The sequence below is a fragment of the Peromyscus maniculatus genome, chromosome 16 (assembly GCF_049852395.1).
Source record: "Peromyscus maniculatus bairdii isolate BWxNUB_F1_BW_parent chromosome 16, HU_Pman_BW_mat_3.1, whole genome shotgun sequence".
Taxonomy (NCBI): domain Eukaryota; kingdom Metazoa; phylum Chordata; class Mammalia; order Rodentia; family Cricetidae; genus Peromyscus; species Peromyscus maniculatus.
In genome coordinates, this window is record NC_134867.1 from 36,189,482 (window position 1) to 36,208,404 (window position 18,923).

At 41.9% G+C, this 18,923-nt stretch overlaps 2 protein-coding genes across 3 annotated transcripts; both read right to left on the reverse strand.

Moving 5' to 3' along the window:
- Positions 1–8,172: 8,172 nt before the first annotated feature.
- Positions 8,173–16,823, reverse strand: LOC102905077 (trace amine-associated receptor 4). 2 transcript variants are annotated; one of them, XM_076552623.1, is made up of 4 exons: positions 16,698–16,823; positions 13,201–13,255; positions 11,570–11,747; positions 8,173–9,269 (listed from the first exon to the last, which is right to left on the reverse strand). In XM_076552623.1, the coding sequence occupies exon 4, from the start codon at positions 9,214–9,216 to the stop codon at positions 8,173–8,175; it is 1,044 nt and encodes a 347-aa protein (XP_076408738.1). In that variant the 5' UTR covers positions 9,217–9,269; positions 11,570–11,747; positions 13,201–13,255; positions 16,698–16,823. The 2 variants fall into 2 exon arrangements, with proteins under 2 accessions (XP_076408738.1, XP_042118135.1); XM_042262201.2 differs by lacking the exons at positions 13,201–13,255; positions 16,698–16,823 and adding an exon at positions 12,241–12,600.
- LOC102904778 (trace amine-associated receptor 3) lies at positions 15,489–17,093 on the reverse strand. The gene has a single exon (XM_006986683.3). The coding sequence runs from the start codon at positions 17,091–17,093 to the stop codon at positions 16,062–16,064; it is 1,032 nt and encodes a 343-aa protein (XP_006986745.1). The 3' UTR covers positions 15,489–16,061.
- Between the last annotated feature and the right edge of the window lie 1,830 nt (positions 17,094–18,923).

Consider the following 18,923-nt stretch of genomic DNA (forward strand, 5'->3'; position numbering starts at 1 on the left):
CCCTTTCTGTCTTTCATTAGAAAACTAACAGGCTTCTAAAGCATAATAATAGAATATAATAAGATAAAACAAAAGCTAACACATCACAATTGGACAAACAAACAAAAAGAACCCAAGAGAAGGTACACACACAGAAAAAACAAACAAAAAACCCAGAGACTCACTCATTCTCACACTCAATAATCCTATAAAAACACTAAACTGGAAGCCATAATATATACACAGAGACCATGCAGGCCCTGTGCATGCTGCCTCAGTCTCTGTGAGTTCATATGAGCTTTGATCATGTTGGTTTAAAGGGCCTTGTCTCCTGGTGTCCTCCATTCCCTGTGGCTCTTAAACTCTTTCAGACACCTCTTCGGCAAGGTTTTCGGAGCCCTGAGTGGAGGAACTTGATGGAGACACCCGGTTTAGGGCTGAGTGTTCCAAGAGCTGAGTGTTTCTAATTATAGTTTTGATCGAAAAGAGCAATCACAGTAATCTGATCAAATGACGATTCGCATTCTCAGAATTAATAGTAAAAGCAACTGTCTTCAAATGAAGAAGTAATCCAGGTGTGTATGGACTACAAAACCACCCACCGTTAGTAGTGCCTCAGCTGCTAAAGCCTGTAAGCAGGAAAATTTGGGTAATCATTAGAATACAAAGGGTATAGGCTCTGCAGAGAGGCAAATCTGCTTTGAACATCACTTCTAATGTTAGTGCTGTGTGATCCTGGAAGATGTTTAACCTCTCTGGGAGCAGCAGGTTCTAATCTGCTGGGCTTAAAACATTTAGAAAATTAAATGAAACACATTATACCACTGTCCTGGAGCATAGTAGGTTATCAACAGTTGTTAGTTCATTTCTCTTGCTGTTTTGCATGCTCTCTAAACTTGTAGTATCTTAGGCATTTGCTTAAGTTTCTTCTTTATGTTACTTTTGAGGTGATTCTTAAGGAACTTACACATGGGGACTTTCTGATATCCCCACGTTCTAATGCCCCCCACTGCATTTTACCTGACCTCCTCTGTACTGTATGCATTGTTAGATAGTTATTCCTGGATTCCCAAAGACTGCATGCCCTACTCATATGTACTCTGTACTCAAATCCTCTGTTCTTCATTTATAGCATTCTGTAAGATTCTTGACTGTCAATTCCTGTCTCTTTCCGGGGCCCCATCAGTACAATCTTGATGAGAGGAGGAACTGAGCTTAAAGTTTCTTCCAGTACCTGGCATCCATCAGCTGCACAGAGAACATGGATCTGCTATGATGGAGGATGCTCCAGACAAGTTGACATTTTGAGGATGAGTGAAGAACACTCTGTGGTGTAGCTTTTACCTGACCTCACAGGCACCGAGTGAGTTAGGACAAAATGCACAACCTGGCTTAGAAGTTGGGCTGCTACTCTACAAGAGCTATGTTGCCTGCAAAGATCTACAGCCCTTGGAGCTGGCACAGTGGGCCCTGGAAGAGGGTATCAAAAGCATGAGGAAGATGTTGGTGAGATTGGTGGAGCACAAGCCTGAGGTTAGGATTTGTACTATAGCTTCACTTGACTGAGCTCTGTGGAAATACTCTTGGTGGCAGACCTTCATCTTGCCATGGCTGGCATCATCTACATCAACCTGGTTTTCTTCTTCTCCTCTTTTTACAACATATACCATGTCTTCTTCTTATAGGCATTTGTTTAAGTCTTTCTTAAATCCTTTCTAGAACAAGGAATGGGGGTGGTTAGTGACAATGAATTCTTGGAACTAGCCATAACAATTCAAGGGATACATCTCAGAAAGATAACCACACAAATATGAACTGTGTATACTAAAGATATTTCTGTGGAAAACTGTGAATAGTAGTAAAAGCTTGGAATAACCTGAGTGTCTCTAGTAGAGGATGGAGTAACTAGACTATAGTGTAATTCCTGCAACAATATATTTTGCCATCACTAGAACTAATTATAACAATGTGCCTGCTGGTGCAATATTGGCATGAATATTAGGTAATCAGCGACTTTCTGATGGAATCTGAGGACTGCTTTATGGATTTGAATGTATACCTGTTATAAATCTGGCTGAAAGTCCATGGCAGAAGAGGTCGTAGGCCCTAAGGAAGAACTTACTGCTACTGATTTGCTAAATACTCATGTTGTCAAGCTGCACCCTAAATGTTTATGTTTATACTCATAGGTTTGTGTTTCTCTGAACTTGGTCAGAACAGCTTGTTTTTTAAGTAGCCAGTGGTTACTGCAGAGAGTTACAACTGATCACAACATTGAGAATACATGACTGACTGTTGAGTGCTCAACTCTGAATGGAATATCCTACATCATCTGCTCCGTCGTGGTTCGTGAAGTATCTTGGATGGTAGGGGTCAGGAGAGAATGTAAGAGCCAGCGAATGGGAAGGACTGCTGTGAATACTCTCTTCCGGACATGACTTGAACATTGATTGTACTTATAAACTCACTCATGAGCTGAGGTTGCCTACAACAGATATGTACAAGACTGAGCCTGTCAATATTCCAGCATGAATAAGAGATGGACTCATAAGGCTCTACCTCTAGATAAGGAGCTATTGGCTGCTAATGGCTGCTGGGGGTGAGGCAGTCATTTTTTTTTTAGTGGTAGCCACTGATGAGTTGCCCACAATTCAATACATAGTTCCATATCCACACTTATGCAAGCAATCCTTATTAAACTTAGCAGATTATATTTTAAAATATATGAAATAGAAGAGAGATTTAGTGGGAAAAAGAAAAGTGGGAGGGGGTAAGAAAAGGAAAGGGGCAGGAATTTGATCAAAATAAAATCTTATACATTAAAGTGTCAAAGAATAAATAAGAACATATTTAAAACTTGATGATAGAGGTTGGGGATTACCTCACTGGTAGAGCGCCAAGGCCCTGGGTTCAGTCCTCAGCTCCGGAAAAAATAAATAAATAAATAAATAAATAAATAAATAAATAAATAAGTAAATAAATAAAACTTGATGATATAGTTCTACTGTTACTGACCAATATAGCCATGACATTATTAATAAACATGATGGTTAACCTTAACTTTTAATTTGATTTAACTGAGAAACACCTGGGAGGTTAATAAAACATGCCCTGGGCGGGGGATGTTCCAAAAGTGATTAGATCATGAGGACTCTGGCCTGACAATAAATAAACTAGCCTCTTCATTTACTTGTACTTGATGGATCTAGTGGAAAGAAAGAAGGGAGGTGATGCTTGGTCAAAGACAGCGGGTCGCTGGGGCGTGTCGTCGGCAGCTGCATCTCGTCCTGGTCCCTTCCTTTATACCTCTTGGCCTATCATCTAGCTGCCACGATGTGAGCAGCTCTTCGCTACCACACCCTTTATGCATACACTGCCACAATATGCTCCTGCCCATGGGGACACAAGCTAGCAAAACAACTACTGTTTTGAGTAGGAAAGACAGATATCAAGAAGTCGGGTGTGACAAAACTGAACATGCACATCTCTGTGGGCGCGTGTCCCCAGGGAGTGACAGCTCCCAGGGGGTCTGTGGTTGGTTCCCTCGTTATACTCCGTGGAGTTGCTTCTCTTCTTCCATTGTTATGCGGGTTCAGAGGACTGAACACGGTTTGCTAGGCTTGTTCTGCAGCCACCTTTACCTGAGCCATCCCATCAGCCTTATTCCACTCTTGCAAAAAAAAAAAAAATAATTCTCTCCTATGAAAGGAAGAATCTATAAAGTTTTAAAAGGAAAATGAGGAATAATGGTCAGAAATTATTGCATGTGTCTCATTTGCACAGCCATTGATCCCACAAAGCAGGGAGATTGTTGCTGAGTTTGTATACAGATTAGAAAGTAAAGGCTTAGAAAGGCAAAAGGAGTTGTTGAGGATCACTTAGGAGGAACTAGCCAAGCTGGCTTGGCTTGTCCTACTCTATGACCCCAGGCCTTCTTTATTAACTCATCCCTCACAAAAGGATGGAAGCCTGGACAACTATCTGTCTGCTTTGCAACAAATCCAGCCACTCTATCCATGAGTAGCTTCTGCTGCTGCATGTCCCAGACCCATCTTAGGTGAAAAGAAAGGGAAGAGACATCTCTGAGAAGAGCAGGACAGCTGTAAAAGCACAAGTTTATTATGCTTTTACATGATGGCTTGTTAAGACTAAGGGCATAAAAGACAAGTTACATAACAGGAAATCCAAGTTTCATTCTACTACATTGCTCTTTGGGATGGTGGAGATTAAGAATAAGCTTATCTCACCAGCACAGAACCTTCGGTGGCCTATAGCTTTGAGTAGCAGGGTGACAATCGAGAGAATAAGACTAAGTTGCTTCCAGGAGGTGAAACTCTAGAGGGATTGCCCCAGAACCCTGTCCTCGTTTTCCTCCCTCCTCTCTCTATAAGCAAGTGTGTTCCCAGAAGATCATTTCAGAGCCCACATGTGGTGACATGCTGAAGCAGCTGGCACAGATGTGTGGGAGACCCTTCCCAACCTGGAAATAGGCCCCAGAGAGAGGATGATCATATTATTATCTTTACACTGAATATGTTAGTTTTTACCTCTTCATTCATATGCCGGTCTACTAAAATCAGAGCTAGCTTGGAATAGAGATGGACACCTGTTGTGTCAGCACCCAAGAGGCTGAGGCAGGAGGATTAAGAGACCTAAGCCAGTCTGGGTTACACAGAACTTAAATGTTTTAATGAGAGATGGAGACAAGTGTGGAAATTTAGTAGTTGGAATAGATTCGTATTTCAATCTTCTGACTCACCAAATAGATGTAGTTTCCCAGCAGTTTGCATGTGGGGCTCCCCAAGCCTCGTCCCACACCCATGCAGCTCAGCCTGTCCCGACTGGCTGGCTGAATTGACTCTATTCTGACAGTCTGTGTTCTTTTCTCTCATTTTATTCCCTATGGCAAGTCATGTTGTGCAACTTCAGCTAGAAACTGCATCTCCCAAATATCTTTCTGGCCATGATCCCAATTTAAAGGATCACATACAGGATGCTCCCAAGATTCAGAAGGACAAAAGAAAACAGTGGCCATCATTCTGCAACTTAGCAGTGAGTTGATACTGCACTGGAGAGAAAGAGGAGCCAATGGGCTCCAGCTGAGCAGCACACTTCTGCTCCGCATCCATCTAGTCTTCCTGACAGCTGGCACTGTAGAGCACCGGTGGTCCTGGGTTTGCCATAAAATGTACAAGCACAGACCACAAAACACCAGCTATCCAGAGGCGACTGCTCACCACTGTCTTTACCGGCTCGTGTTCCAGCCCCACTTCAGTGCTTGTGAGTTCCTGCACAATCCTGCTTCCTCAAACAAAGCATCATTCGACAGCTTAGTGGTGTTTCTCTGTGGTTCTCATTACCTTCCCTAGCATTCATCTCAATTCTTGTGGAGATGCTGCCTCTCTTACATAACTGATATGTCTCCTTGACTTAAAAGGCACAGTCTCCACTATAGCCAAATGAGGCTGTTTTCTCCCTCTGTGCTCTCGAAGATTCCTGGGTCTGGATTTTCATAGCATCCATGGCCCTTGAGTCCTGGTAAGTGGCTCTTCCTCCCCATTAGGGGAGCAGCCCCTCGAAAATGGAACTTGTTTCACTCACCTCTGAAACACAAGCACTCAGAGAAGCTACAGGCAAATATTAGGGTTAAATAAATGTTTATTAACCTTAATGTGTTTGGGTACAGAGCCATGTATCCATGGAAGTCACCAACTTTCTGAGATAATGGCTACTCTATCCAACCCAGAGGGGTCTTCCAAAGAGAAGAATTGGAAGATACATGGTATGACATTTCATTTCTGCTTCTATTTCAGGCATAGGAAGTGTATACCAGAATGTTCTGGAAAACACTTTAGTAATATTCTTGGACATGATTTTAAACTATAAAATTCCTTAACATAAGGAATGATTTTGACCTTGTTAGAGGCTTCTACCAGCCCCTTAATTTTCCTTTACTTGGCCTTCTTGTAGAAAATGTTGACTTGTTAGAAGGCCTCAGGCCCCAGTTCTTTGTATTGTCACAGACTGTATGTTATTTTGAGGTCCAATGGAAAGAATGATTATGTGATGAGTGACTGCCCCCCCCCCCCCCGCCCCGCATTCAGTCACTTAGATTTAGTAGAGCAAAGGACCTTGTTGAACTACCAGAAGGAAGGAGACCCACCACAGAAGGGAGTCTTTTTTTTTTTTTTTTTTTTTTTTGGTTTTTCGAGACAGGGTTTCTCTGTGTAGCTTTGTGCCTTTCCTGGATCTCGCTCTGTAGTCCAGGCTGGCCTCGAACTCACAGAGATCCGCCTGGCTCTGCCTCCCGAGTGCTGGGATTAAAGGCGTGCGCCACCACCGCCCGGCCAGAAAGGAGTCTTAAGTTGTCCCTGCAATTAATTATAAGAGGACATCTTGTACCTTCAAGACCTGCACTGAGGTACAGCCCTGAGGAACTCCCCTGTGCCTTTGGCTCTTTGAAAAGAAAGAGTACCTCAGCTTCTGGATGCTGCCATCGGCTTTCAGGGTGAAGACTATCTAAAGGATTAAATGACCTCACCCACAAGACAATAAACTGTGGCCAATCACCTCAAAGCCCAATTTTCACTTCAACTATTGTCCTGTGATAACAAGAGTAATTTACTGAACCTTGAAGATTTCTCTGTACCTTGAAGATGCTCTATTCAGATGATCAAATCCTGACCTCTGCAAGCTCAGATATTTAACAGTACATGCAGGTCAAGAGATTCCCAGGGGCTTCCAGCTAGGAATAGAAATGTTTCTTTAGAGGTGTTTTTCACTGAAGAGCAATTGGCCAGTGGAAATACTGGGCTAAGGGTAGATCAAAGATGAGAACAGGCTCATAAAGCGTTCACTTAAGATTTACAGACATGAACACCGGAAACCCCAAGCATCCTACAACAGACTGTCATGGCATTGGCCAAGTGAATAGATAAGGAGAATCGACTTGACAAAGAGTGCTGATATCACTGCAGGAATTAGAAAAGAAGAACAAGATGACAAGGGACAGTGTTAGTGAAGTTCATGTCTGAGGGAGGAGGAAGCTAGAAACAAAGAGAACATGAGGAAATGACATTCAGTGAGACAACAATGTCCCAAAGTATGGGATGGGGAAAAGAGTTCCGTTTTGTAATTAACTTAAGACTTGGTTAACAGTTAGTGCATACACACACCAAACACATACTCCTGTCCCCGACACACACACACACACACACACACACACATACACACACACACACACACTTAGTACATATACTCACAGAATGTATACATACCAATACACAGCAAAGATGTACATCAAAAGAAAAAAGGAAAAGTTTTCCTCAGACTCTTTCTTTACTTCTTTTTCTCATTTACTGAGAGTTCAGTGTTATGAGTTATGATGAATCCCTCATCAATTCTTCCTGAAAAGAGACTTAAATCTGAAAGTATTGATAACTGTCTGCTTCGTTTTACCTGCTCTTGTTGCATATTCCTTAATTTTGGGTCCCTGGTATGCACAAGCTCTTTATCCATCCTCTATACAAACAATAATGGTCTCAGCAGAGGTTTGAATAATTAGAGATGGTACGTGGCTGTCGGTGATTGTAGAAAGTGCCTGTGTCTCCTTCCCTGATGTTCCAAGTTCAAGTGAGGACACTCTCATTAAATCTAAGCCAAAGAAGTAAATCCCTAAATTTCATACTTCAGGAGTCACCAGCGTTTGCTGGGAATTGGTTTTCTTGTTTGCTGAAATGAGTGCCCTATGTAGCAGCCCAGAAATGAACCATTCTGTGAGCTTTGGTGCACACACACACACACACACACACACACACACACACACACCAGCACAATGACAAAAGGCACATTAGGTCTACTGTTTTCTCAGGTGGCCATAATGTCTGCTGGAAAGTTTTCTCATCTAACCACCCAACTCCTCGTTCCTTGGGAAGAAAGAACATTCAGGATCATTTCTTTAAAAATAAGCTAGGCTAGCCGGGTGGTGGTCGTGCATGCCTTTAATCCCAGCACTCGGGAGGCAGAGCCAGGCGGATCTCTGTGAGTCTGCGGCCAGCCTGGGCTACCAAGTGAAATCCAGGAGAGGCTCAAAGCTACACAGAGAAACCCTGTCTCGAAAAACCAAAATAATAATAATAATAACAACAACAACAACAATAATAATAATAAGCTAGGCTAAAGGGAGGGCATTGTCTAAGAATGTGCAGGATGCAGGCTTGAGGTAGAAGAGTCAGAACGGAAGATCATTCCTGTGACTATCATCCTCAGGGCTTTGCGAAACCAAGGATAGAACATGCCATATATGATGGGATTGAAAGTGGAATTAAAATAACCTAGCCAGAGGAAAACATTATACAAATCTTCAGGGGTTGTAAAATCAATGAAAGGGTCTACGATTGTCAAAATGAAAAATGGCAGCCAGCACAACACAAACACTCCCATGACAATGCTCAAAGTCTTGGTGGCCTTGCTTTCTTTTTTGGATGTGACCTTCACCTTGCTTTCTGGGAGGGCCTGTTTTGTCCCAGGACCTGTACCAATCTGCCTGGCATGCTTTCGGGCAACTGTGAAAATGTGTATGTAAATCCCCACCATGACTGTCCCAGGCAGAAAGAAGGCTATGAAGGAAGCTAACACTCCCCACAGCTTGTTAAATATCAACACACACAAACCTGTACAGTCAATGGCTGCCACAAAATCCTCAGCACTGATCAAATTTAATTCTGAGAATACCAGGCCGAAGGCAAAAAAGATGGGAATGGACCAACTGACAAGTAGAAAGACCTCTATGACAGGGATGGTGATTTTGGTGACGTAATGCAAAGGATCACACACAGCATAGTAGCGGTCAACTGAGATGAAGCAGAGGTGGAAAATGGAGGTGGTGCAGAGCATGATGTCACAGCAGCTGTGAACTTTGCAAAAGAGGTCTCCAAAATACCAGCAGGACTCTATGGACCTGATCATACTGAAAGGCATGACCACACAGCTCAACAGGAAGTCCGTGGTGGCCATAGAGAGAATAAGGAAGTTGGTTGGGGAGTGGAGCTGTTTGAAGTGGGCAATAGAAATGATCACAACCATGTTTCCCAGCATGGTCATCACTATTGCGCCAATCATGACAAGGTACATGGCACAGACGACCAACATGGGCCTCTCCTTCCTAGGGCAGGAATTGTTTGCCACCGCAAAGCAAAACTGTACTTCCGGGGGCCTCCAGAGGTCAGGTGCATTCATTATCTTTGTCTTGGGAGTGGTATGAGTCCTTTTCAAAAGAGCTGTGTTTCTTTCTGTGGAAAAGAAAAAAAAGAAAAAGAACAACAAAAACCATTGGTAGAGCAATTGTCCATTGAATCCTAGCTAGCTTGCAAGTCTGAACCAAGTTGGAAGTCCCTATGAACCAGGAAAGTGTTTTCTCTAAATCTCATATGCATAGGAATCACTTGTGGATCTTCCTAAAACTTGGACTCTGATTCTGAGGTGGGAGGCTGTAAGTTTGCATTCTCACAAGCTCCCAGGAGAGAACCATGTTAGTCTGAAGCCACAACCTGAGCAGGAAGGCAACTGAAAAACCCTGGATTGATAGGGTTACCCAATACCCGTATATGCCAGGTAGAAGCATATGCCATCTTATTAATTTATAGCCCTAATTCCATAAACTGATCAAGAATTTTTCCTGTCCAGTTCTATTAACCTATTTTCCATATTAAAATACCCTCCAGAATGATCATGAGCAGCAGAATTGCTAATTAGATTAAATGATGGTTATAATCTGCAGCTGTCCTGTTTCTTTTATAAAACAATCTTCCCTGTGAGCTGCTGCCTCTGCCACCGGGAAGCATTTCTCTTTGCCATGTGACGAACAGAGTCTGCAGAATTTAGAGTAAAAGTGTGGCCAAGATTGCAAGGCTGTATGTACATAAATAAGGTCCAAAGTGAGGAAAAAAATGACTGAAATAACTAACAGACTCCGTAAATCTCATGGCTTTCATTTAGCATCTGCATTCAGGAACTAGAGTTGTGGCTGAGGACCCTCAGGGACATAAATTCCAAGTTTGGAATTGCTAACAAATTTGATATACAGGTGTGTATTGCTCAACCTTCTATTTTATAACTTTAATATGCTGAGAACAATGGGGCTGACTCACCCAGGCTTTGACACAGGTTTGTTTTTCCAGTGCTGACTCTGGGCACGTCTCTCTGGTAGCCAATCATAAGCATTTGTGAGATCCAGGGCCAGATTGGAGAAATGGACTTTGGCCTAAGAACAGACTAAAACTCCCTGACCCCATGGGAAAGTGATCCCACAAATGCATCCTGAGCCAGATTTATAAGAAGACAGTACTGAGAACATAGAACCTTTGAAAACAACGTTTCTATCATTAGCTGTAATGCCTCAGTCACTGTTTCCTGTGTCTGTATATTATTTGGAATATTAATACTTTAGCATATTTTATTGGCTTTGGATATAGAAATTTAATTTGTAAGTTTAGTATTTTTTCTTTTTTAATTGTATCAACCGATACTGTAATGAAAATGAAGTTGAGAAATTAAGCTGTAGGAAGTCAAATATAAGAAGTTCAACCACAACACAGATAATCAGATCCACAGCACAGATTATTTGATTATGTATCAATTTGGGTCCCAAGCTATTAGACTAAAAATAATAAAATCTTAAACACATGATTACCTCATTGAATAAATTAATGTTGCCAGATAGTAGTGACACATGCCTTTAATCCCAGCACTTGGGAGGCAGAGGCAGGTGGATCTCTGTGAGTTCAAAGCCAACCTGGTCTCTACAGAGCCAGTTCCAGGACAGCCAGGCCTATTACAGAGAGAAACCCAGTCTCAAAAAAACCAAAACAAGCAAACAAACAAACAAAAAAGTAACTTTAGAGATAACCAAGAATCACCACAAAATTCCTCAGGTGTTTTCCACAACTGCTTAGTCACAAAAATTTTATTTCCCAAATGAAACTTTACAATCTCCATTATGTCACCGTACAGTTATTAACATTTTAAGTTTCAGTTTTGTCAAGCTAAATGCTGAAGGGAGCAGGCCAAGGCACCTTGGCCTGAGCACCGCCATTTTGACTTCAGACTCCATTTTACCTGTAGTAAACAAAATTCAAGTTCCCAAGTCCTAGAGGAACTGAGAACCTTTCAATGGCTGGCCCACCTCCTCCATGAACCCTAGAAATTATCAACATGCATCTTTAGTTCTTTAGGAACATCCTGGCTGTTCCTAACAACAGAAGGAACAAATGCGTGGGACTTAAAAGCTTGCATTGTATGTTGATCGACAACGATGAAACTTTCAAGGAAGCCCCTAACCTCTAAATCCTGATTGGTGAAAATTGTAACTGTGACTTGGCAACAAATGCTTATCATTTTTATGCTTCAATACTTGCTTCAACTGCCATTCCGGGGTCGCAGTTCACCTCCGGAGTCTGTTCTGCGACCCTGATTCATCCGCCCCTTCTCTCCCATGACGTCTGTTGTGCTGCCCTGCATTAACTGCTCTTGTGTCTGCTTGGGCTGATTTGGAGCCTCCGACCACAATGATGCCTCAGAAAATTGAACTTACCTCGTTTGTGAAGTATGTTTTCCGGGGAGGAGCTGAGGAGCCTAGCCGAGGCTGTGAGGATGTTTGCAGGTACTCTTAACAGTGAGCTTCAACCCAGCAGGGGTTTTCTTGAAAATGAATGAAACTCTTCTAGCAGCTCCCAGTATCTGATCTCATTCCTGTTGCATAGTTATATGTACTAAGGAAATAGTTAAAGGTTCCATTGAGACAAAAAACAGAATAAAATATAGTTACATGTCCTTGGGAAGTAGTTAAACAGAAGGACATGAGCTGAGGACAATGATAAGGTGAAACACACACAGTGTTTTAAAATGGTTCCCTGGGAGAATAGCTAAGGTAATGTCACTAAATCCCAACCCGAGCTCCTGACCAGCAGCTGTATGCACCACTCTTGACTGTTGAACTAGTGCTTTGTTATAGGAAACTGTCAAGGAAGTGAGTGGAGATGAATTTTTACATGCAGTTTTAAAACTTGACATGCTAAAGCTCATTCCCCCCCCCTTTTTTTAGTAATTTGCCTCCAAATTAAAAAATAAATTTTTACAGTAATTTTTAAAACAATAAAATCCTTCATAGCATCTCTCTTCCATAATAGGAAGTTATTATCTTGCTCTTCTTTTAACCTGTAACATTTCCCCCAAATTTGAGCAACAGAGGGATAAATTACTTACCATATTTCCAACCATTACTCAGGAAAGCATGGGAAATTGTTGGTTATTTCTTTAGGAAGTGGGAAGAAAGATTTGCCAATAATTCTGGAGAGGAGAAAGAACTGCAACTTCCTGGCTCAACGGTAGCTCTTTGGGGAAAAGTTTACACACTAACGAAACAGACACGAGGACCGTGGAATACTGATTCTGGAAAGGCAAGATGGACCTGGTGTGCACACTTGTAACCTCAGCGTTCCGGAGGCTGAGGCAGGAGTCGACAAACTGGAGGCCAGCCTAGGGGACACAGCAAGACCCCGTCTGGAAAAACTAGAAAGAAAACAACATATTGCTCCAAGCTGAAAACGAAACAAACAAATGAGAAAAGACTTACTATCATAACTTTTATTTTATCTTAAAAATAAAAGTTTAATATTAAATATAAATTTATTATATATTAAATGCCTAAATAACAGCCATGTCTATGTATTTCTCTCAATTGAGAGATAGTATTCCACAACTCATGACATAAATACATGGGGAAAAAAAACTAGGAGACACATCATGTCAGCTTTACCAGACATACTTTTTTATTTTAACTGCTAGATATCTCAAACATCCCACATTGGGGACTATCTGCAAAAACATTGATTTCTCCTTACCCAGTGCTTCTCACTCAGGCATTAGTTTCTTAGGTAGGAGAGCATGTGGGGTACCAGGAGATCTGCTCTCCCCATTCCTCCTTAGGATTACAGTGATCACTTTGAAATGTGCCAGGTTTGTGTTTACAGAAGTGTGGCTTCCCTCTATAGACCAATAACAGCAACAATAACAACAACAACAACAAAAAAAGCCACCCAAAAACAATCTGAATTTTTTCCCCATTTCATAATACAATCTCCTTTTACCGGAAATTGGTTCTCTAATAGGTAATTTAGAGCAACAGTTATTGAGCCAAGAATAACTAGAGTGCCAGTCTCTTACCAGGCAAATGAGCACGATGTTTCCTCAGTCCTCTACTCCCCGCTCATTTCCCACTCTGTAATAGACACATAGGACATAGGTTCATGCTCCTGGGAGCGGCTTCTGGCAGGCTGCGCCGTCCTCTCTATTTAAGCATAAAATGTGCCTCTTGAGGCTGCATTTCCTGTGTCCTCACAGTGTGCAGCTGACCCTTTCATCACCTGCCCTCTTCTGCCAGCAGAGATCACAGGAAGCCACCAGAGAGAATGGGCTCCGGAGAGCAAACTAGCTTTGTGACCTTATGGCTGTGGCCTCAGAGACAACCCAGATCTGTCTTGCACAAGGTCAAAGGTGGGCAGAGTGGGAAATGGGAAGGAGGAAAGAAGGAACAGAGAAACACAGGAGGAAACAGACGAGGAGAAAGTGTAGCCCAGCAAATGTTCACCTTACCTCTTGTGCTAGATTATTTGTCTTTAATCTAGAGGCCAGATTATTTGCCTTTTTTAAAGATTTGTTTTAATTATGCGTCTGGATGGGATGGGGTATGTGCACAGGAGTACAAGTGCCCTCAGAGGCCTTAGACTTGGCATCTTCCTGGAGCAGGAGTTATAGGTAATAGTGAGTATACTGATGTGGATACAGGGAAATGAACTCAGGTCCTCTGCTTGAGCAGTACACACTCCTAATCTCTGGGACAGGCCATCTCTCCAGCCTCTATTTGGCTTTTTGAAACAGGATGTGGCTGTGCAGTCCTGGCTGACCTAAAACTGACTAGGTAGAGTGGGCAGGCCTCTGGCTTGTCAGCAACAGAAAATATACCCCAGCATCAATTCTTCACAAAGGAATTTACTTTGTCAACATTATCTAGCTATAAGTTTAAAATACACCTATAATCCTAGTATTCAGGATGTAGAGACAGGAGGATAGCCAGAGTTGCCAACTTGGGCAATATAACAAATCAAGTGTCCTTTAAAAAAAAAGGGGGGTGGGGGAGACCAGAGGAAGAGGAGGGTCTAGTCACAGTTCAGTGTAGAGATATGCCTTACACACAGGAATCCCTGACCTTGATTCTCAACATGCCCCCACAAGGACGCATATGAAATGGGACAAGTCCATCATGATGTGGATAGCTCCATAATTGATGGGGAGCATGCCTCCATTAGAGTTCTGGATATTGTTTCAGATCATTTCCTTTAATCACTGAAACCACAAAATTACTAAAATTCCGCTTAAGTATTTATTTTAAAAATATAGAATCAAATTGTTCATATTTGAATCAACTTGTTAAAATTAACATTATTGCCTCCTCTGAGGAATTCACTCATGAAATCAAATACATTTGTAAGTAGGGATGATGGCTTGGCCAGAGATGTGAAGATTTGATTTTGTGCTCAGTTGGGATGACAAGACTCATCTTTCCACGCTTTCCAGATCGACAACACATAAATGTATAATGTGTATTTATTTTTTTAATGTTATATGTTGGTGAGAGAGAGATGTGTGAGTGTGTTTGTGAGTGTGTGTGGGTGCAGGCTTGTGCCACTGAATCTGGTGTGAAGGTCAGAGGGCAATCTTTGGTGTTGACCTTCACCTTCCCACTTGTTTAAGATGGGTCTCTTTGGAACAAGGGAAAGCCCCAGTTCATGAGATGTTTAACAGAGGACAGATAGTGCTGCCACGCTGCAGGGTGAGGAACCTCCAACAAAGGAACTATTTACAAAGCCAAATGTGGATACTGGTTTAACCAAAACAGCAAGAGAAAGCCTGGTACCTAAGACCAATGGCAGTATGGCATTCATGCTACACCAGAATGGACCTGGAAGGGTACAGTTGCAGAATTTCCACACATGGCTGTGGGGACACCACATGACCTTTTTCTGGAAACTACAGCCAGCCCTGGGGCACATTTGCAGAAGATACCTGTGTGGAAAGTTTGACTCATCTCACCCTTCCTCTAACCACTGACCCCTTCCTGCTGTTTCCCACTGGTGAATACTATGGAAACCCTGGGCGAAGAGGGCTCTTGAATGCAATCTGTCTGGAGTGAGTGGAGAAGGTCAGAGAGGAAAGCAGCACCTAGCGTGGGAACTAAGGTATTTAAGAGAATTGTGTCAAACAAAGCAGTCCACTGGAAGCTCCATCAAATCATACAAATCTTCCCATGAATTCCTAAAGCACAATTAGACAGGATCCAAAACCGTTAGCACTTTAAATTATTTATTCTGAAGACAGTCTTTGTCTTAAGAGTATAAATTTATTCCATGTTACACTTCATATTTCTTCTATACAGTTTTTTTTATTGTTCTTGTTTATAGCAGACAGAGGTAACTACATTCTGGATGCAGACTCAGTTAATCAATGAATTTATCGGTTAGCTGGTTAAAGCTGTTGGAAGGAGATTTTGGCAGCTTAAAGAACTGCATTTGCTGAAATATCATAGATAGACCAGTGTTTGCAGTTTCTTAGTCACTGTTCTAGTGCTGTAAAGAGACACCATGACCAAGGCAACTTATAGAAGAAACAGGTTATGAGAGTCTTACAGTTTCAGAGGGTGAGCATGGCAGTAGGCAGTAGACATGCCACTGGACCAGTAGCTGAGAGCTTACATCTTGATGTGTAAGCTCTAGACAGACAGAGGGACCTAACTGGGAGTGGCTGGGCTATTAAAACCTCAAAGTCCACCCACAGTGATACTTCTCCAGCAAGGCCACACCTCTTAATCCTTCCCAAACAGTTCCACCAAATGGGGACCAAGTATTCAAACATATGGGCCAATAGGGACATTCTCATTCAAACCACCACACCTGGATTTGGAAAAATCAACATAGTGTCACTTTCTGTATTCAATTCATATTCATAGTGTTTTTGTTTTGTTTTTTTCCTTAATGCGCTTCAGGAAAGAGATTTGTAGTTTCTGAGTTGGAGCGAAATATTTTTCCTGACACTATATGCTCAAGAGCTTTGCGAAACCACGGGTAGAAAAAGCCATGGATGAGGGGGTTGCAAGTAGAGTTGAAGTACCCAAGCCATACCAGAAGATCAAGCACTATGATGGGCGTGGAGTAGTCTAAATACGGGTCAATCAAAACAGCTAGAAAGCAAGGCAACCAACACGCTAGAAATACCCCCATGACGATGCCCAGGGTCTTAGCTGCTTTCCTGTCCTTTTTCTTAGACAGGTTTTTTCTTACTTCTCCTTTTGTGTTCTCCGGCCTGTTGCTGAGGGCTCGAGCATGTCGTTTGGAAACAATAAAAATTTTACCATAAATGCCAACCATGATGGAGCCAGGCGTGAAGAAGCAGGTAGTGAACAGTATTGTCCCCCAGAACTTGTTGAACGTAAGTGCACAGAAATTGAAGCACGCCACAAGAATCTCGTAACTCTGCATACCGGACACATTGGCCTCTGATAGAACTAAGCCAAAAGAAAAAAGAGCAGGGGCCGCCCAGCAAAAAGCCAGCAGCCTCTTGATCATGGACACCGTCATGGTGGTGGTGTAGTGCAAAGGATAACACACCGCATAAAATCGGTCGATGGCGATGGAGCACAGGTGGAATATGGAGGTCAGGCTCAGCATCATGTCGAAGCTCGCGTGGAATTTGCAAAAGCCATCTCCGAAATACCAGCAGCTCTCCACTGATCTCACCATGCTGTAAGGCATGATGACAAAGCCCAGCAGGAAGTCCGTGGTTGCCATGGAGAGGATCAGGAAGTTGGTGGGAGAGTGGAGCTGTTTGAAATGTGATATGGAAATCATGATCACCAAGTTCCCAAAGATGGTGATCACCATGGCTCCGGTCATAAACGAGTACATTATCACACGGACACGAAAAGAGCGGTTGGTGGGCGGACAGGATTTATTCCCAAATTTGGGGCAGCTGGATAAGTCTTCGGGAATGTACACTAGATCCATGGTGATTGGTCCTTCGAATTCCTTTCCAGGAGGAAGTCAGGGTTTCTTCTTTTCTAAAAATGATCGCAGTGAACTTCACCTGCCGGGAGTACAGCCATGTTCAAAGTCATCTGCCATCAATTGACTCTAGATATCAGTAATTCAAAAGTTCAAAATTATACCTGCCGTGCTTATTTTCTGAGTTAGCTGCCACATTAGAAAAATGAAAAGCTTCAACTCTTTATGCTTCCCCATGTTGATCATTTTTATTCCTGCCCATCCATCCCTCCCTTCACTCATCATGTGTTTCCCTGTGTTCTGTTTTATTCTTGTAATGAACTGGAAGATTTTCAATCATTTTTTGGTTGACATTTATCATGAGCGACCTCGTTCCCAGAACTTGAACTACCATAACTTTACATATCTTTCTCCATCAAAATACTGAATACATAAAATCTTAAGTCAAACCACAAAGTTTCCCCCCATATGTTTGTTCAAGAATTTGAATTCTTCAAGTGCAGAAATTCTATAGCTGTTTTAGGCACCAGAAATAACATACTGCTAAGGAAAAATATGTATATGTAAACATTTCAAACAGTTTACCGCTGTTTACCAGCTGGCAAAGCTGGCATACATGTGCCAAGAGTCAGACATATAATGCAAGATGTTATTATGCAATTAAAATCTATTGAAAATTTACTGGACACATAAGAGACATAATGATATCACACTGAACTTAACTTAACTACATAACTTAATTTCCTTAGCCTTAAAAATGAAAATGTTGTAATCTCTGCTTGAAATAAAAATTATGATCCAAAATTCTAACACAGAAAACAAATATTCGTACATGTCAATGAGTAACATAGACACCACTATTCTCTTAACTGATTCTCCAATTTTAGGACCTAGAACTAACACTAACTGTGATTCTCTATTTCTAGTTCCACAGGTCAGAAAATAATGTTGAGTTCTATACAAACCATTAAAACATCGTCTCAAAGCATAAAGTGGTAGCTCACTCCACCACTCCAGAGGCTGAGGCAGGAAGGTTGCCAGACTCTCAAACCTGCCTGGGCTTCACGGTGAGTTCCAGAGACTCTGTCTCAAAAACAAGCAACTATACAGACAAATAGTTATCTTTAAACACAAACTCTCAGGTTTAAATTCTGTTTTTAAAGACTCCAAATCATTCTGAACCTAAAGGACAATTTTGTCTCAAGAGATTTGTGTTGATTTCTGTTAAAGATACTTAAAGATAAAAGCAACAGAGTAACAGTATAACTTCATGAGGAGTTTCATAAAACAGATGAAGACCATGATAAGTAGAAATGACAAGAAACATGTGAGGAAAGATAAAGTGCATTTGTTAAGGTTTGTGACTGGGTGTTTTCTGTTTCATTCTCTGTTGTCCACATTTAAGACTGAAATAGGCAAGACTGCTTGGAAATCATTGCAGGACTGGCAGTAGGTTGAGCGTAAGCATCACACTGAAAACCAAGGTGGAGAAAAGGGAAACATTTCTCCTATGAATTTCCTTTGTAACTACGTGTCGGGTTTTTACAGCAGCAACAACTTCAGTTCATAAATAAGCCTTATCTGTTGACAACAGGCAGGGCTGTATTTTCTGAATATTTTTTGAAAAGCAGGTAGGAGCAGGCAGATTTTTGGATGACATTTTGGATGCTTACAAAGGATGGGCAGAGGAACTTCTCTTCCATAGAGCAGGGCAGAAGGCAAGTATGGTGAGCTTTTCCTATAACTTGCATTAAATGCTGTTTTATTTGAAAATTAGTAGAACAGAAATTATCTACTAAAACGGAGTATTGGAGAATATGTTAGACATGGAGT

Bases quoted from the DNA above. Each gene is read 5' to 3' on its own strand.
- LOC102905077 (XM_076552623.1), bottom strand. From the start codon at position 9,216: ATGAATGCACCTGACCTCTGGAGGCCCCCGGAAGTACAGTTTTGCTTT.
- LOC102904778 (XM_006986683.3), bottom strand. From the start codon at position 17,093: ATGGATCTAGTGTACATTCCCGAAGACTTATCCAGCTGCCCCAAATTT.